The sequence below is a fragment of the Rhincodon typus genome, chromosome 6 (assembly GCF_021869965.1).
Source record: "Rhincodon typus isolate 14 chromosome 6, sRhiTyp1.1, whole genome shotgun sequence".
Lineage (NCBI taxonomy): Eukaryota > Metazoa > Chordata > Chondrichthyes > Orectolobiformes > Rhincodontidae > Rhincodon > Rhincodon typus.
In genome coordinates this window covers 26146450-26167203 of record NC_063337.1, presented here as the reverse complement: position 1 = coordinate 26167203, position 20754 = coordinate 26146450, and the positions used below count along the sequence as shown (strand labels likewise).

Genomic DNA, 20754 nt, shown 5'->3' with positions numbered 1-20754 from the left:
AACTTCCTCCACAGATGCTGCCAGACCTGCTGAGCTTTTCCAGCAACTTGGTTTTTGTTCCTGATTTACAGCATCCGCAGTTCTTTTGGTTTTTATTCAGAAACACTGGAGCTGTCTTTTGTCGCTGATTTGTTGAATATTGCTGGTACTGTCTGTTTTATGAACTCCAATTCAGTTTAACACTGACCATAATGTCAGTACTCAGTTTATGATTTATTGCTACTGAAAATGCTGGATGCAATCCTTTTCTCTTACTATTGCAGCACAAATATGTTTTTGGTGAAGTTTTTAAAGTAGTTGATTGGTGTTCTACAAGTTATACTTGGCTAGAGTTTATCCTGAGCATCCTTTGCTCCCAGTGGGGATATAGAAAGCCTAAGGCAGGACTCTGTTCCCTGAATCCTGACTCACATTTCAGCCTCAACAGAAAAAAATCAGAGTTAATGTTTCTGAGGAAGAAGTACTAATCTGAGGAAGGGTCACTGGACCTGAAACATTAACTATGTTTTTTTCTTCACAGATACTGCCAGACTTGCTGAGCTTTTCCAGCAACTTCTGTTTTTGTTCCTGATTGGCAGCATCCACAGTTCTTTTGGTTTTTATTTCACGTTTCAGCCTGTGGTCCAGGCACTATTTACTTCCGGTCTGACAGCTGTCTAAGTGATGGGTGCTGCGCTGGTTTCAAAACAAAAACTCATTCCACTGAAATCTATGTGACTTGACAGCATGAGGCAATTACATTTTAATTAATGCTTACAGCTTAATTTCAGATATTCTAATTATTTGCATTTATCTTATGCATTTATCCATTTGGAGGCAGCATACCTATCACTAAAATGTATTATGCTCATTGAATGTGACGCCTTCCTTGAGCTGGTTGTCATAGTTGGATAACTTTCAGTGAAGCACACCTTTTCTCTATATTTTTGCTCCAAAATAATTGCAGTGAACCAGAGCTTCCAAGGCTTGCTTTGTTATAATACAATTTTTTTAAGCAAATGAAGCAGAAAGGATATATTTGAGCTTTCCAGTGTAATTCCTGCTGCTTTAACACTGTCCTGCTGAATGTGAAATACACAGCCACTGCCTCAGTTAGGGCAAACTATTATTTCCTTTTGTTCCTTGAATTTAGAAGGTAACATATATCACACACGTACCAACATGTTTATGAACAGCTTCTTTCCCCGTTGTTATTACACTTCTGAATGGACCTCAAATTTTAAATCTAATTTTCTTGTTTTTTGTGCACCTTCTCTGCAGTTATAACTTTGTATTCCTCACTCTGTTCAATCAACTATGATCTTTGTATGTTATGATCTGCCTGTACTGCACACAAAACAAAACTTTTCACTGTACTTAGGTACAAGTGACAATAATAAATCAAATCTTTGGGTTGTGCCGCATGTATATTAAGTGCTCTTTGCATTTATTTTCTGTGTAATCCTGGATGCCCTTTTAAAGTTGGAATTTTTAACATCAGATGACTTGCGTGCCAGAAGAACAGAGTCTGGAACATATGGTTCTGGCACATCACTCAATAAACATTGAAGAGGAGGTCTTGATCCAACTGGGCCGGCATTTCCTTGCTGCAGATCCCATCCACTGGCAAACATTGTGGAACACACCCGCCAGCATGTATCAAGCCAGACTCTTCTGGTTGCCCCAACATTGCCCTAAGCCTGACATTAAGACAGGAGACATTTATGTCTGCTAACGTTACCTCCACAAAATTGCTAAGCGATATATTTTCCTTTCTAACATGAGCCAGTTAATAGCTTCTGACAGCCAATACAAGCATTAGCTTTTCTCAAAACTGGAAAAAGACTTATATCATGAATTTAATTAGCTTTTGCTGGCCATCTTGTGGAACATTTTCCTTTCTCATGTTTGAGTGTGGAGTAGAAATATTTTCCCAGTGATCTAAAAGACACGTAAGAAGAGGCAGCTAATTAAAACAATTTCGGAGTGAAAAGAAAGGAGGTCATTGGATAGTGAACTAATGAACAAACAAACATATGCTGAAATTGTCACATGAAAATGCAATCCAAAGCTAGAAACTCAGTTAGTTATTTATGTCGCACATGGGATTATACTAATTTAGGTTGCAGAGGAAGAGCACAAAAATGTTAAAAAGCAAAATGTAATGCTCTGTTAACACTATTTTGCTCTGCTTGGACAGTTTGCAGCTCACAGGACTGAACACAGTCCTGCCTGCCTGCTGCATGCAAATCAGATTTAAACTGAGTCTGGATTCCCCTCATCTCCTAAATTTGGTTCACTTCAAACAAGACTGCTTTTCCTCTGACTGCAGCCTTACTTCTAATCTCACTCTTCACTGTGTATTCATGATACCGTCTGACCATCCCCTCTCTGAACTTGAAGAATTTGCACTTTTCAAAGGATTAGTTTCTTACACTCAACCCCAATGAATTGAAATCAGCGAAATTCTGGTTGTTTCTTCTATCATCTTTGCCTCTGTGCCCAATTCTTTCGAGAGGATTCTTCTCCAGCCTGCCATAGGAACCATCAGAAATAGAGACAGGAGTAGACCGTTCAGCCCCTCGAGCCTGCTGTGCCATTCAATAGGATCATGGCTGATCCAACACTCTCACACCCACTTTCCTGCCCTTTCCCTGTATCCCTTGATTCACCTACTGATCAAGAATCTATCTCAACCTTAAAGCTACACAAGGACTCAGTCCCCACAGCTCTCTATGAAAATGAGTTCCAAAGACTCACACCTCCCTGAGAGAAGAAATTCTTCCTCAGTTCACTCTTAAATTGGTGCCCCTTTATTTTGAAACTATGCCCTCTGGTCCTAGACTCTCCCATGAAGGGAAACATTCTCTCAATGTTTAACCAGTCAAGACCCTTAAGAATCATATACGCTTCAATGAGATCAGCTCTCACACTTCTTGCAGTGATTGGGACCATGTGGACCTCATTGACTACGAGGTTCTTGATTAGGGTTGTTAACCTGGGTCAATTGGGAAAGCCTCGGCTGACCAATATAAATTAGAATCTCCTCAGTTGAGGACAGACTCCGAGCTGGCTGGATACAGCCAGTGTACTGTGCACCAGTAAATAAAGGGTGACTTGCTGACGGGACCTGCCCTCTGTGCAGTCATTTCAGTGATGATGGGAGAAAACAGGATGTGCCTGAAAGTCATTCACTCGCAACTGTCATTTTGGAGTTGGAGTAAGCATTTCTGGCATCATGCCTCCATTTGGGAAGCTCAGAATATTTGACCCTGCTGTCAAAGACTGACCCCAGTATGTGGAAAGAATATGATATCTTTTCCAGGCAAATGACACTGGGGCAGATGAAAAGCAGCGAGTAATCCTTCCGACTGCATGTGGACCCACAGCACTTTTGGTTATAAGGGACTTAATTTTCCCAGAGGCACCAAACACTAAAACCTTCCAAGAGTTGACAGAGTTGGTTAAGGAATATTATGACCCCAAACCTCCTTTAATCCTGAGATGCTATTGGTTTTATTGGGCTGTTAGAGAACCGAGGGAATCCGTATCAGGATTTTTGACGAGGTTACAACGACGGGCAGAGGCATATGTTTTTGGGTTGACCCTGAATGAGTTGCAGAGAGACTGATGGTATGTGGGATTAATGACATAACCATGCAGGAACGCCTATTGGCTGAAGCCCAACTGGACTTCAAACAGGCACTACAGCTGACCTTGTCATTAGGAAATGCAGCAAGTGGAGCATGGAAACTACAGAGCTTTCCAAAGGAAGTGGACACCCTCACCTGTCCAACTGCGCTTGGGGAACATCACTTGAGTGTAGGCAATCACAGACCCTCACACAGGGCAAGTCCTGAGCAGTGGAACCCTAGGCCAGTCCACAGCAGTGCCCCACAACAAAGTGGAGCCTTGGCCAAATGGCTAAACAGTTCTTCAGGATCTGGGTTGGTGACTCATTGTAGTTGCTGCTGGCCCTGAGACAGCAAAGGAGTCTCACAAGCCTGACTTGAGTAGGAAAACCCATAAGCCAGTACCCAGGAGAATGCATACCCTCGAAAGTTCCCCTACATGTGGGTTGGAACAATTAAATTGTTTAATGACACCCAAATTGGAGCTAAAACTGGTTAAATGGTCACCCAGTTCCCATGGAGATCGATACCAGAGCAGCTGCTCTATAGTTGCAGAATCTGTCTCTAACAAGATTTGATCGGAACTCCAAACATTAAGCTTGCGCAGGACCTCAGCCAGACTGAGAACATACACTGGGGAACCGTTGCAAATTAAGGGCACGACATATCGGTTGCAGTCTCCTAAGAGAAGCAGTAGGTGTAGTTACCGCTGATGGTAGTTAAAAGGCTCAGGCTCAAGTCTATTGGGGCAGAATTGGTTGAGAAAGATTCAACTAGATTGGCTCAACATTTTTCGACAGGAAAATGGTTGCCTCAGTGAAGTGCTAGTGAAATACCGAGGAGTTTTTCAAGAAGGGTTTGGGATTATCAAAGGGGCCAAAGTCACTTTACATGTTGACCAAGAAGCAAGGCCCGCCCGGTGCCACTTTCCTTGTGGGCAAACGTAGAGGCAGAAATCACGAGGCTGGAGAGTGAAGGAATCATCAAACCAGTACAGTTTGCAGGATGGGTAGCATCGGTCGTACCGATTGTAAAGCCTGACTGCTCGGTTTGCCTCTGCAGGGATTTTAAGCAAATGGTAAACCGATTCTCGCAGCTGGATAAATATCCAATCCCTTGCATTGAGGACTTGTTCGAAAAGTTGGTGAGGGAAGGCCTGTCCTTTTCGAAGCTGGACATGAGCCACACCTACCTTCAATTGCAACTGGATGAGGAGTCCCAGAGGTACACTACAATTAATCCATACATGTGTTTATATCAATACACAAGACTGCCATTTGGGGTATCATCAGCCTGCGCCCTTTTCCAGCGGACCATGGAGAACATTTTACAAGGGCTATCCCAGGTTGCCATTTATCTGGATGATGCACGAATAACAGGGAAGACCAATAAAGAGCACTTGGAGAACTTGGTCATGGTGCTTAAACGTTACTCCCAGGCGGGCATGTGCCCTAGAAGGGAAAACACTGTGTTCCTGGTGCCCCAAGTGATCTACGTGGGTTACGAAGTTGACAAAACTGGGCTACACCCATTGGAGGATAAAGTGAGGGCGATCAAAGATGCCCTGACTCCCACGTCTACACCGGAGCTTAGGTCTTTCCTTGGGTTAGTGAATTATTACGGAAAATTCATACGTAACCTGACCTCCATCTTGGCACTCTTACACCTGCTATTGAACAAGGGTCAGCCTTGGAAATGGTAACAAAGTCAAAAACTAGCCTTTTAGGGAAGTGGGAAAAAAGCAGCTATCATCACCTAAGGTGTTGGCCCACTACAATCGAAGTGAGAGGTTAGTGCTGACATGCGATGCCTTCCTGCATGGTATCATGGTGGTGTGGGCTCACCAGTTGCCCAATGGAAAGGTGTGCCTAATACTGTATGCTTCCCGGACTTTGGCTGATGCTGAACACAAGTATGCCCACATAGAGAAGGAAGGTTTAGCGGTCGTCTTTGGTGTGAGGGTATTCCACATTATCTTTACAGATGAGAATTTGTCATGGTAACAGATCACAAACCCCTGTTAGGGCTACTGAGGGAAGACAAGGCGGTGCCACCCATAGCTTCCGGTAGAATTCAGCGTTGGACCATTATTCTCAGCAGGCACAAGTACAAATTAGAACACCATCCAGGAAGTCGAGTGGCTGACGCAGATGCCTCGAACTGCCTCCCACTGGCAGACACTCCACCGGTGGTGCCTCCCCTGGAAGTGTCCATTTTGATTTTAAACTTTCTGAATGCCCTCCCAGTCTCCGCGGATAATATCCAACTATGGACACAAAATATCCTGCCCGAGCGAAACTGAAACAGCCGGTGGTAATGGGGGAAACAAAAGGGCCATCACAACCAGGATTGAAACCTTTTTGGACCTGGTGAGACCAGATCACCGTAGAGGACGGCATATTACTGTGGGGAGCAAGGGTGATTGCCCCGAGTAAAGGTCGCTGCTAGATACTGGCCGAACTCCACCGGGGTCATCCAGGGGTTTCCAAGATGAAAATGCTGGCAAGACGTTATGGCTGGTGTCTAGGGTTGGATGCCATTATAGCTGTATTGGTGGGCAGTGCCCAGAATGCCAACACGGACAAAAATTGCCACCAGCAGCACCCCAACTTTGTGGGAATGGCCGGGCAAATTCCAGTCTCGGTTACATGTCGACTATACAGTCCTTTCATTGGATCAATGTTCCTGGTCATCGTGGATGCCCATTCAAAGTGGTTGGGCATGTGTAAAGTTCATTTGGCAAACTTGGGGATGATGATTGAGAAGCTGTGAGCAACCTACTCAACTGACTTGAACAACAATGTTCTCATACTGTCTCTTACTTCTCTGGCCTAGTATCTCACCACCAAACATCAAGCAACTGTCCCCAGGACTGTCGCTAAACTTATCTCCTTGGATATGCTCCCCCACCCTGAAAAGTCTACATCTCATCTCCTTTCCAAGTTCCACGAATAGGACTGTTCTGTTGGATCCATCATTTAAGTCTCTCGCTGCGTCACTGAACAATTTTCTTCCTGCTTCAAATTCTTTACCCCCTTGTCCAGTCCCTTCCTGCCTATATCTGTTCCCATGCCCTCCATCACCTTAACAGTTTCCAGTTACCTGGCCCTAACCATCATCACCATGGATGTCCAATCTTTCTTCACCTCCATCTCCACCAGTGCACTTAGTCTCGGCCTCTCCCTTGAATGAAAGTCAAATCCATTTCCATGCATAACAATTTTTACTTCACCTCCTCTGATTTACTCCAAATTGAAGGGGTTGCTATGGGTAACCCAATGGGACCTTCCCCAGACAGATTTTTAGCTTCTTTAACCTTCTCATGGTCACTCCCTTTGGGCTTGCAACACTAACTCTTTAAATCTATCCCATCTTCCACCCTAGTTCAGAGCTACCTTAACTGATTATTATCCAGCTCCATCCTTCAGTTGCTTAACACTTTTCCCATTCTGATGAACGGTCATCAACCTAAAACATTGGGAAGAATGTGGTGTGGGGGAGACAGTTTGACAGCTGGTGAGAGGTCTGTGCTGCTTCTCCTGGAGAAGACCCACCAAACCCTGAGCTGATCAGTGAGGCCGCCATAGGGTCTTAATCTGGAATGAGGATCACGCCTGCAGAACTCTAACATCGGAGGCTAGTAGCTCTGTAGTACCACTCATGTGGCCATGGCTATACCAGAAAGAGACCCACTGGAGTCTTGGGATCGCAGAGGACTCAGGACTCAAATAAATGATATGGGTGGCAGGGGAACAGTGCTTCACATGGTGAGGGTTACAGGGAGATGGGGTGGAGGATCAGGTAACAGCTAGGGCAGGGAGGCTGCTCTCAGAGGGCAACCCATCCTTTTTCCACTGAGTCGCCCAATCAGACACAGAGTGTCTTTGACCGAGGAACACCCATCCCATACCTGATGTGAAAAGTAGGCCATGCAGATCTACTTGCTGTGCACACTGCAAAGTGGCAGGCCTATCTTTAGTCAAGTTAACCCCAGTAGCAGCAGTATAAGGCCTTCGGGTAGTCAGAATTTAATTCTGGCTTAGATGGAAAAATGCTCGGGTTCAGGTACAGAACCACAGAATATTATGATACTGAAGGAGGCTATTTGGCCCATTATGTATACACTGGATCTCCAACAACAATATGACTTAATATCATTGTCCTGCCTTTTCTCTGTGCCCTTGCACATTGGTTCCATTTAAATAAACATCTAATGCCCTCTTGCATGCCTGAATTGAACTTGCTTCCGCCATACTTCCAGGCAGTGCATCCTGACCCACCGAGGAGATCAGTTCCCTTTCCAATTTCTGACATTTCTCATCCTTGGTACCAATGTTGTAACTCTTCTGCACTGTTTCCAATGTATTCAATCCTTCTTATAGAGTGGCACCCAAAACTGTATATAATATTCCAACTGAGGTCTAAGAAGCATCTTGAAAAAGTTCAGTATAACCTCCTTCCCATTGTACTCTTTGTCTCTATGAATAAAGCCCAGAAAATGTGGTATGCATTGTTAATGGCTCTCTCTACCTGGCCTGCAAGCATCATTGAACTATGCACGTATGTACCTAGGTGCCTCTGCTCCTTCACCCTAATAAGTGTCATAACCCTTATTTTGTGTTATCTGTCCAAGTTCTTCCTACCAAAATACATCAGCTCACTTCCTTCTGCAATAAATGTCATCTGCCACCCATTTGCCCTCTCCACTAACCTGTCTATGTCTTTCTGAAGTTTTGCACTGTCCTCCTCACAGTTTACAATGCTTCCAAGTTTTGTACCATCCAAACTTTGAAATTGTCCGCAGCTATCGTCTTTCTTTATTACAAGCTCTTCACACCTTCAAGCTCACCATCAGTAACAGCAAAAGACTGGACTCTTGAGTCTGTTTCTCTCGCCAACAATGCTACCTCACCTGCTGAGTATTTGTAGAATTTTCTGTTTCTGTTTGAAAGAAATAAATCAATGTCTGGACACAAAGAGATGTTCATTCTTTGATACGTAGTGTTTGACAAGAAGAAATACTGTTAAGGCTTTCTAACTGCTATATCTGGTCAAACATTGTTACTGTAGAAGTATTATTTGAATTCAAGAAAAATAAATCTGAATTTTAAAAAATGCTCGCTTAGTAGATACCAACTGTCTGTTGTTATAAAAACCTGGTTCATTAATGTTGTTCAAGGAAGGAAATCAGCCACCCTTCCCTGGTCTGGCCTATAGGTGACTTCAGATCCACAGCAATGTGGTTGACTTTTAACAATTACACAGGTTCAAATTGAATCTGTTAATGGATGGTGGTTTGCCCCTCTCTTATGTGCAATAAGAAAATTAACTTTCATATCTTACTAAGAGTTTCCTTTGCTTAACTTCAAAAAGCTTAAAGAAGCATATTTGCATTTGCAAAAGCCTTTAATGTCCAATTAGTTTCACAAGGTGATACGTTATTCCACTGTTAGATTTTGCTATTCTGCTGGGAGATTTTGGATGGAAGGGCACAGCTGAAATGTAATATATTCAGATCGGTTATGGGACTGACAAGTGTGTTTACATGATAGTTATGCATCCACTAGTTCATTCTTTTAAGACCCAGGGATGAAGTCCATCTGGATCCAAAGACTTGTCAGCCATTTGCTGGCTTAGGACCACTTCCCTCATGTTACACTAAGTTCCTCTCTCCCTTCTACCTCCTGATCTGTAGCTATTACCAGACTTCTTTTTATATCCTTAATAGTGGAGACAGAAGCAAAATATTTATTTCATTTAATTCTTCATTGCTTTAATATCCATTATTTTGATGGGTGGAAGATGGGAGGGGGAATCACTGCAATATTTGAGTCTACCAAAGTCAATGCCAGCGTTGGAGTCCAGCGATATTACAGAGGTGGAAGTAGGCAGTTTTGGTGATGGTGCAGCTATGTGATCGGAAACTCATTTCAAGGTTCACGAGACCAAAGTTGCAAGTAGTCTGGACTGGAAACAATGGAGAATGAACAGAATTTGGGCTGGGAATCATAGACAATAGGGTCAGTCTTCCCAAAATTAACTTGGAGGCAATTTCTGAGAATCCAATATTGAATGCCTAACAAGTGGTATGACAAAACAGAGGCAGAGATGGTCAAAGACTTGTTGGTGAGCTGTGTATTGTTTGCATACATGTGGAACCTGATGTTGTGTCAACTGTGATGTCTGTGGATAGAAGGGTGCTGCCACCATTCCTCTTTCCTTGACTGGGTCTAAAGTTCTCCTTGGTTTACAGCAGTACAGGAACAACCACTAATGAGTCTGAAAAAGAACAGGCTCTTTACAAGATGTAGTTTATTGCACGATAACAATAGGTACAAGTTACATTAGCTAGTTAGCCACAGTTACTAAGATTATTTGGAGGTATGTATGATACTTCTAGCCACTTCAAGATCCAGAGCTATTTGTCCAAATTCCACACCCCAGACTCTACAACATCATAATATTGGATGGAACTTAAAACCATCTGTGACTGCTATCTGACCTGGTTAATGCTTGCAGCATTTTCTCTTTAAATTTAGATTTCCAGCATCTGCAGTATTGTATCATTGAATAACTATCTCCCATTTCCAGAATCATAGCCACTGAGAAGGTCAACAGCAGCAATGTCCTGGGCAATTACTACATTCAAATAGATACACATGAGCAAACAGAACCAATTAAAACCACCACCACAAATGAGGAAAAATTTTTTAATAGATAATTGTTTCTCAAAGAGAATACAGAAAAGCGCCAGGTTCAGCATGTTTTCCACAGATTTTTAGGCATGGTTTCCCAGAAATAGCAACAAGGATTTAAACTGCAAAACATAAACAGGAATAAAGAGCAAGTCTTTCATTGATACAAAACATGAGTTATAAAAAAAAGTTCAGAACAAAGATACCACTCCATTTACAAAAGTACAAACAACTTCAACTTGTGTTTGTTGACTGCAAAGCATTTTTGTCTTAGTACAAAATACATGTTAGAAATAGCCCATAGACTCACTAGAGCAAGCACCAACTTTAATATTTTTATCCTTAACCATGCAGACATACCAGTTTCCAAGCATTAGCCAAATCCCCATCTGTAAATTATTAAGCCCAGCTTCAAAAAATGGAAACAAACACCAAACATAAAGCAACTTTTAATCTTTTTCAAACTGCTTGCTTTGAAACATTCTATTTTTTATATCCTTGAATATATTTCCCTTGTGCTTATGATAATCTCAATACTGAGAAAACAAGAAGATACATGTTCACTCAATTGCTTTCTTTTTCCTGACTTGCCATTATTTTACCCCAGCAAAAGCAACTGCGGTCCTCGGGAACAAATTCCACAATTAAATTGCTGTTTAGTAAATTATTCATTTTACATTCTGAAAGGTCGCTGAATTAATTTTCCAATAGTACCAAGGAAATGCCCCAGAATCCATCCAGATTTGATCCTAAAATATACTAAAGATTCAATACAAAACATAGGGAAATACAAAAATTAATGTGTTCTGACTTTCGATTCAACAACCATGTAACCTGATAAGAGTTTGCGGCATGTGCAAAACTGACATCCTCATCATTTGTGATCGCCGCAAGCCAGGCCCCAATTTTAAATTGCACCATTTGTATTTAGTGGATGTCCTGCATTTTGTGTTATCAAAAGGTTTAAAATCCTCCTTAAGCTTGAACTGGTTTTCGTTTTATTGGGTTTTTCCTCATTGTTTGTCTTGCCCTTCTTCCAACTGTATGTAAAAATCATAAAAAGTAAATGAAATACTTAATCTTTAAGGACATGTTTGAAAATACAGTTAAGTGCATGCCAACTATGCAATGGGGCAGTTTTGTTACTCTTTGGCCAGATCTAATAATGTTAGAATTATTTTAAGAATAAAATATATACAACCCAGTTGGATGAGAACTTTTATTCACAATTGAACTACCAATTCTCCATTAACATAATGTCAGAATATTACATTTATTGTGATAATACATTGTCTTGTATACTGTGTATAATAAAACCTTTAAAATTATTACCTTCAGCACCAAACTGCTTAATCTGCAAGTTGTCTCTAAAACTGGCCCTAACTTAGCAAGACCTGACTCTGGAGCAGTGACAGACATTCAAGCAAACCACAATGTCAAATTAAATATTGCATGGACCCTGGACAAATGCATTATTGAAAGGAATTGTAGGGGGGGTAATGTAGATAAATAAGACTGCTAGATACTTGCTCCAGGAGAAGTTGGAGAAGGAAATTAATGTTTCTTGAAGGAGAGGCCAACTGTGGCATTCAATAAATATATATAAGAAAAGTGGACTGACGAAGTTGTACAGTTTTAACTCCATTAAATTGCATGCCTTTAACTTGTTATCAGCCAGCAATAAAGTACAAGCTATTTGCAGACAGACAGAAAAGTGAGAAAGCTAATCCTGTTTTGGGTATTTTATGCATATCAGTAACATAATGATCTGGATTTGTGGCCTAAACATTTGGTGGTACTGCACTTGCCTTTCAACTACATAAATGGGTGCACAAACATCCAATTTGATGGGTGGTCTCCTTGCCCATTTCTTGCTGGAAGTGTGCCACTGACCACAATGCCAAAGTCAGAAAGAAGTATCCACAGCTAACACCTGAACCAGGAACTTTCCATATTCAATTATAAACCACTCAATAAAACACTAACCCATACTATTCCCACATCTTCTAAATGGCATAAACTGCCTTGAATCACTGGCCTCAAATTTCTCTGTTTCAATTGGAGAACCCAATTTTGATCTTTGTATTAAAGAAATTATGTATTGGCATTGCGAGAACTTCAGAAAAAGATCCACCAGGCTGATTCCTGGGATGAACATGTTGACTTATCACAAATGGCTCAACAAGATTTGATTTTTACTCATTTGAATTTAGAAAGATAAAGGGTGATCTGTTGGAAACATAAAAGATTCTGAGGGTGTTTGACAGGGTTAACGTGAGAAGGTGTTTCCATTATTGGAGGAATCTCATACTCAGGAAGACAGTTACAGATTAAGGGGATATGACTTTAAAACTGAAGTTGAGGAATTTCCTCTTCTAGATGTCTGGCATTTCCTACCCCAGAAAGTTGTGAGGCTAAATCACTGGAAGTTTTGAAGAAGAGGTAGATAGATAGTTTACATATCAAGGCTACGATAAGCTGGCATGAAAGAGGAGTTGAGGCTTGGTGCAGATCAGCCATGATCTTGTTGAATGACAGGGCAGGTCTGAGGGGTCGAATGGCTTCCTTCTGCTCCTAATTTTTATTTTCTTATGGTTGAACACAGGCAGCATGTGCAAAACTGAAAAATTATCCAGGCGGGAATTTGCAGAATATCTAACATTCTTATAACAAATAAACAATTTTCACATACCTGGCATTCTTCTGTAACCATGATTAGCTCTTCTTGCTGGTTCTTTTAAAAAAACACATTATGTTAGAAACAAAAGCAGAAATACTGGAAATGTATTGTCATGAGCCATAAATGAGAAAAAGCAGACAACTTTATACTCATCATCAGAATTTTGATCTTGTATGCTTAATTTAGTTCCACCTAATGGGTCAATTGAAATAGTTTCAAAGTGTAATATGTTTGGTCTTCTTTATTAAAGTGGAAGTGGTGGAGGCAGGTACAGTTACAACATTTGAAAGGCATCTATATAAATAGGAAGGGTTTGGCGAGATATGGGCCAAATGCTGGCAAATGGGATTAGGTCAGATTGGGATGTCTGGTCGGTGCGGATGAACGGGACTGAAGGGTCTGTTTCTGTGCTGTGTGACTCTATGACAAGAGGAACATCACAGCAGTTTGCAATATAACAGATATGATACTTGCTTCATTGTAGATCCTTAGCCACGCAGTCACTGTGGTGGTTCTACTGCTTGGTTTCTGGAGCTAGCACATTCTATAGACTAAGCTTTCTTGAAAGACCCAACAAACTAAAATTAAGCCACAAGAAGAAGTCAATATGCAAATCAATCTAAGTTTGGACTATCACCAAAACTTTGTTTCATGTATCTTCCTAGGTCTGTTGAACGAGTTCAATACAATTGCAAACGTGATGTAACTTTTGGAAGATGTTCTTACCTGCATGAATAAGTTTTGTAATTTCTCTTTCATGCTCTGCCTGCGGTTCACCCTCAATCGTAATTTTAGTGAATCTGGAAGTGGAGCCTGCCAAAGTAACAGTTAATGACAGCATCAGTACTTGATAGTGGGCACATGACAAGTATTAATACAGGAATGGGTCAGTTCCTTTAAGAAGAAATCTGAATCAAGACATGCTTGGTTAAATCTCAAAAAAATATCTATTTTTTTTCCATTAAACGTGATGCGCTAGCTGTATAGTTCTTAAGTACTAAGAATTAATTAAATTTTCCGCATTCCAAAGCAATGCTACTGAAAATGTAGCAGTTTCCTCAATTCAATATGCTTCACACAGCACAGATTTGTCGAGTGACTTTTTTTGTATCTGTATTTGTGAAGTCAAACATCCAAACAAGTCCGATGAACATTTCAGCCCTTTGCAGAGCTAATAAATTTGTTGCTATTGGAAATTTGTGATAACATCTCATATGTTAAAATTGTTATCATGATTACTAGAAATGAAGAATGGAAATGAAAGACAGTGAAAGGGTTTCACTGTTGCAACATACTCCTCTTTGCAATGGAACACTAGGTTGCTCACTGTGGGAAATGACTTACTGCATCACTTGTGATTTCGGTTATTATAACCAACTCACAATGTGGCATGAAAGCCACATACCACCATTTTTAACCATATATTCTCGAAGGTGACCATGCCAGGCATCACAATATACTGAATACAAATGTACATGTCCTTAGATTGTTAATGGGAGGGAAAGAAGGTGGATATAAATTCATTAATGAGAACACAATAATTTTGATGCCGAATATAAAGATTGTTAATGGGGAGGAGAATGTAGGGGAGGAGGTTTCCACTGGCTGCGTTTGAATATTCTGACCTCCATGGCAAACAACCAGAATAGATGAAACAAAAGGTTGTACCCAATGATAAATCTGGGGAGGGGGTGTGAACTAGAAATCACCTTTGAAATTAGCATCTAATATAAAATGATGTATCACCTTTGCTAATGAATAAATATAAGGGCTACACCCTCACCATATTCATCAACAAAGGGAAATGGTAGCCTTTGAAAGTCTTATCAGTCTTCGGAGTAAAATATTGACAGTGAGCACAGAAAAGAAAAATCTCCTTTAATATTAATCAAATGGTGAATACAGCTAAAAATAAGTTTCCAGTGTCAAGTGGACATAAACAAATGCAACCTTGGATTGTTAATGGAGGTTAGGCAGAAATTTTTAGGCTGGATTTTGATATCCGGCATCAAATCAGTTTAAGAATAAATATAAAGAACTGTTTCCTTAAATTGTTAATGAAGAAGAAGTCTTTAAATGCTGGGTTTGAGTAACACATGTCCAGAGAAAAATAACTTTCAGCACTGGACCCAAAAAAATGATGCAAATTCTATACAGAGATAGGAAATACAAACAATTAGTTGGGCAAGGTTGTATATAGGGAATGAAGACTCTATGAGTCCATGCTTCAGGAGGCAAAGGCCAGAGCCATCAGCTCACTAACCGCCACGAAGGAGCTTTTGGATCTCTTCATCCTCAAGTAATTTGGGATCACCCTCAAAAATCCTGGTAAACTTGGTATGCTGTGTTCCTGACAAGATACATGTCAATGGTGAATCTTAAATGATTTCACTGCAGACACCACAGGGAAACACATATGATGTACAGAAATACCAAAAGACTATTAGATCCACTGATAGTAATCATCAAGAAGATTAACAACATGATTTTTCAGTTGTGCCTGATGAAACTAAATTTATGAACCAAAATACTTAATAAATAAGACGCATGTATTTTACTGTCATTGAACAGCAAGGCATAAGATAAACAATAAGCCACGTGATAGTTATGGTTCGATTACTTAATACTAAATTAATATTAAATTCTTGTAGCATATTTTAACAGATATAATAACTCAGTTACTTTAATTTCCTAATTAATGCTTCTGTTAAAGTAGTAGGTAAAAGACTTAGAGACAATTGCACGGAGCATTCATATTGTAATATCTCATGGGATAATTTCTGGGTAATCGTTTTATTTCAGGAAATGAAACAATTTTCAAAACATGCAGTTCCTCCTGAGATAGTTACCTAATCTAGCTATGAACTGATGGACACATTCCTTCTCCTTAATATGCTGCAGTTGTACTTCCTTTGAACTTGCATCGGACTCAAAAGTTAATAAGACTTAGACCCTTGCCGGCTGTCAGAACAGAAAAGGATTTAACCTCCTCAGGCTAGATCAAATAAAAAAAAAACTTCACAACCCAAAACCAACAGAAATATGTTGTGTTGATTTTGGCGAGTTTCATGGATAATTTGTCATTGTGAGCTTTCGGGAGTTTTCTCGTGCTATATTCTCAAACTCACCTCATTACTTACACGCACCCTTCACAGCCATGGCTGGGCCTACCCAGGATTCCTGGTGTCGGTGCCCTTTTGTCAAGTGCTGGCAGTCTGCAATTGCCCTGCACCATTCCTGTTAGTTGCTTCAGACAAGTCAGAGAGAGGGAAATTGTTGTCTTCTTTGCTGATGGAGACCTGAAGGTCCTGGTGGATGGGGGTGGGCATATGGTTGCTATCCATACAGCATGCCCTGAGATGTTGGTGGCTATTATCTAAGATGCAGGGCTGGAGGACAAGCAGCGAGCTGGAGTTGTCAGGAATGGTTACCTTCCAGTTTGCTTCCAATGGGCGGAAAAATGGAAACTGTATATCAGTGAGGTGAGATGACATAATAGCGAGGCGGCTAATTATGCAAATTTGCCTCTTGCCATTCACTAGTGAGAATCTCATTTCGGTGTTCAAATCTTTCTGGAAAATAGGGACCTTTTACTCTCGCATTGAGAAGCTCATCACTGCTGCTCTCACGCAATTCTCCCAGATTTCTCACCATTACCCACATCCTTCCATAGCTGGGAAGACTCAATAATGATTTCTGATTTTATTCCCTATAAGGCATGGCCCCGATGTGTTTACATAGGATCGTATTGAAGACTGCATCACTGTTCTTCACTAGAAAATGTCATTTCAAAACTGAATCAATAGTTATCCTCAAAGACAGTGACATGCTTCAGTAAAGTTTCACTGCTTCTGAGCGAGTTATGCTTTAAAGGAAAGAAAACGTTACTAATTTATTGAAATCACTTTTGATTTTTGTCTTAACCACCTGAAAACCAGGCAGGGTTTGACCTTATGGCTTCATTTAGATACCTGGTCAGAGCTCAGCCTGGGGAGGTGGTTAGGGAAATTCAGGTGGTCAGGCCAGTGTTAACGGCTTGCAGGAAGATGCTTCCGTGGTCAGGTAAATGGTGTTGGATTGACTGGGTATCCAATTGGAAGATGGGTAGCAAGTTCAAGCCATTGGAGATCTAAGCATTCCTACTTCTCAAAGCCAAGAAAACTCTGAAAAACAAAAGGAATCATTCCCGATGTCGCCTGTCTCTTGATCCAGTTTTGGGAGATTCGACCCGGCAGCAAGGCTCACCATTTCTCTGCTCAGGTCTCAGGTTCAAACCTTGGATCCAGCCTTGATTATAGCATAGATCATAGAATCCCTACAGTGTGGAAACAGGCCCTTTGGCCCAACAAGTCCAACAGAGCATCCCACCCAGGCCCATTCCCCCTAATCTGCACATCCCTGAACACTACGGGCAATTTAGCGTGGCAATCCACCTAACCTGCACATCTTTGGACTGTGGGAGGAAACCGGAGCACCCGGAGGAAACCCATGCAGACACGGGGAGAATGTGCAAACTCCACATAGACAGTTGCCCAAGGGTGAAATCAAACCCAGGTCCCAGGTGCTGTGAGGCAGCAGTGCTAACCACTGAGCCATCGTGCCACCCCATCAGAGTCTGAACAACATGTGGACAGAGGACCCCTCCAGCCTGGGATGGGTGTCCTAGTCCCTTTCAGTTTAAAATTACAATCAGGAAGTCATATTTTGGGAGGAGATGGGTTGGGCATGTAGCATGGGGTGATTAAGTCTCCTGCTGCATTGTTACTGAGCCCCTCTACCTGATTTCTATCAGGGGCAAGGGGAAAGAGCATTGAGTTTTGTGAAGTGTCCACTTTATCTAGATCTAACATTTCTTATATTCCAAATCAGACAGTCAAGTATGAAAAATGTGTAAGATGACATGAGCTGGTATTCCTGGCTTCCTGCCATTGCTCTTTGTAACTGTGACCATTTGATTAGCCAAAGGGAGGCAAGACTGTGCTTTGTATTTCAGCCTGGAGTGTCTCCTGAACTTCAGCAAGTGCTTGACAGTTGGGTGCATTTGTAGCAGTGGGACGGGGAGCCTGGGATTGAATCAGAGCATTAATCCTAAAATATAGCCACCATTAAACCTGCCACTCAACACACAGGATTTCATAGAATCCCAACAGTGTGGAAGGAGGCCATTTGGCCCATCAAGTCCACACTGCCTGTCTAAACAGCATCCCACCTAGACCAATACCCTATAACCCTTCATTTCCCATGTCCATTCCACCTAATCTGCACACCTTGAATTGTGGGAGGAAACTCACACAGATGCAGGGAGAATGTGCAAACAGCATACGGATAGTTGCCCGAGGCTGGAATTGAACTTGCATCCATGGCATTGTAAGGCAGTAGGGCTAACCACTGAGCCACCATGCCACCCCATATGTAAAATGGATTGTTTTAAATGAAGTGAAAAGTGGATTAATCTTTTCTTTTTTCGCTCACAAAATATCATGCCAACTCACTGGCATCTTATTGCTCAAATTACCTTCAGATTCAACAGACTGTATTCTGTGCCTGGCAGTGACTGGGAAAGATGTTGACAACCGAACCACAACCTCTGATAAAATCAATCCATTGCCACTTTAGTAATGAAGGCAATACAAACTCTGATAGGCAGACTTCCTATCCTCACATTTTAAATTTGTCACTTCAATGCGAAAACACAGATTATACAGTAGAGAGCCTTCCATATGTACAATCTGAACTCCCAATTTACTGTCAAATTCTTGCATGAACAGCTAGCTCAGTGCTGTATATAGAATAAGCAGCTAGCCTTATGAGGGAATGAGGCATAATTATCAAAACAGGATGTTCTTTTTCAATGTCATTTTGAACTGCTGCTCTGCAAATGTTTAAAAATTTAATGTCATTATCCATGTAAACAACTCTACAGAAACAAGCTTCCGTTAATTAAAAACTACCCTAAAGTGTTACCATTGTTGCTATGCCAAGATGGTGACAGAGTAGGATGCCTCAGCCGGAGCTCATCCACTCCTTGTTTTACTTTCCCTTTTTTCCTCTCTTGGTGTTTCTTTTCTTTCCTCACTCATGGCCTCAGCATGGACCCGCCAAGGCATCCTCTCGGCTCGGCCTGGCCCTGCCTTTGGATGATCTCTTGGCCTAGTGTCTTGGTGGCACATGGTGATCTCTTGGCCCGGTGTGGTAGTCTCTTGGTGGCATATGGCAGTCTCTTGGCCCAGTCCCTAGGCCTGGCGCTTGGTGGCCTCTCAGCACGGTGTGGTTGTGCCTCGGCCTGGTCTCTCAACCCAGCATGGTGGTATCTTGGCATGTGAGTGGGTCCTGCCCAGGCATGTTCAGGAGGTTCAGGAGGCAGCAGGAGGAGATCAGGGAGTTGGCAGCTTCAGCAGCAGCGATGGCATCGCCAGCCAGGTGATTGGTGAAGGAGCTCTCCTGGTATCTGTGGCGGCAGCATCGAGAACAGGTAGCTGAGGTCTCCCGGAGAGTGAGCTAAGCCGAGGATTCATCAAAAGACCGCTGAACTTTTAATCTTTTTCCTTTATTTTTCTAATTTATTTTAGGAAGCATCTTAATTTTAACTATTACTTTACTTCTTTATTCTTCTACTTATTCTATGAAGGTAATAGTTTACTTTTTAAACTTTGTTACTATTATTACTTTGATCCTAAGTTTTTTTTGCACCTCGGTACCTTTCTACCAAAGGTGGCACCATGTGTGGCGACATTATACACTTTTCATTGTACTCCTGTACTTGAGTACAAGTGACAATAAAATCTACATCTACCAAGCATTCCCAGGAGTCGGAGGTTGCAAGAATGTCTCATGATGTACAGAGGAAAGAATCTCCTTAGAGAGGTAAAATAGACAATGTGGCAGGTGGGAAACTGAAAGAATTCTCTCTAAATCCCTAATCCGATTACAAGGCAGCTGATGGAGTATAGAATTAGACACAAATGTTTTTATTGATAACAGGTTGATTTACAGAATGCAGCGTTACCTATGCCTGCTTCCTAGCTTCTACCTGTGTCCTGGCAGCTTCCGTTTATAAGTGATCTCGGTCCTTAATCTGACTGTGCCCTTTTTCTGTGTGTTTTGACAAAATGGTTACCGTACCATTAACAAAGGGCACCACCCTGACTATCAGTTATGAAATTACAAAATTTCATTAAGCATTCTTAAAAAAAACTACAAACCTCCTCCTTCAACAAGTTTTGTAAAGGTCTCAGCATTGTGTTCAATTGATCCTGAATCAATGTCGAGAGAGAGAGAGAGAGAATAATTAACTTACGTTAAGTCTCTGCTGGAACTATATCAATAATGTTTTTAATATTCTAATGTAGCCAATTGGGAAGATGATTCTAAACTTCACATGCTTTCTGTTTCCAATCCTGGCATATCTATCATTATAGCTTTAAGGTAAATTTAAACACTGAATGATCCTTGGACTGAAACAGGTAATCCTGATACTGACCCAATACTGGTCAACAGGTCTCATTTACATCATACCAGTGAACTGGATGTCTCCAGACAACTTGCCTGGTGATTTGAATGTTGATACTTTCTGTCATCTGCAGTGGCCCAAAGGTAGTTCTTTAATGAGAAAGGTAAGTGATCGGGAGGGAGGGGAGTAATAGAGAGAAGGCAGAGGAAACTGACAGCAATTGGCAGAGGAAAGGAGGCAACAATCATTTTTTGGGTGAGAATATGTAGTCGCTGACAGCAGATTTGCTTCTAATCTCATCAAGGTGTTTTGAACATA

General features: G+C 41.4%; 1 protein-coding gene across 8 annotated transcripts in view; it reads right to left on the bottom strand.

Moving 5' to 3' along the window:
• Nucleotides 1–10307: 10307 nt before the first annotated feature.
• LOC109912751 (periostin) overlaps nt 10308–20754 on the bottom strand; it is an 83769-nt gene continuing 73322 nt past the window's right edge. For 3 of the 8 annotated variants that reach the window (XM_048598045.1, XM_048598049.1, XM_048598050.1), the window contains 4 exons: nt 15250–15336; nt 13713–13799; nt 12999–13040; nt 10308–11346 (listed from right to left, as the gene is read on the bottom strand). In XM_048598045.1, coding sequence (XP_048454002.1) covers nt 11282–11346; nt 12999–13040; nt 13713–13799; nt 15250–15336 — 281 coding nt within the window. In that variant the 3' untranslated portion in view covers nt 10308–11281. Of the gene's footprint in view, nt 11347–12998; nt 13041–13712; nt 13800–15249; nt 15337–20188; nt 20240–20754 lie in introns of all 8 variants that reach the window. The other 5 variants (XM_048598044.1, XM_048598047.1, XM_048598046.1 and 2 more) reach the window with 4 other exon arrangements.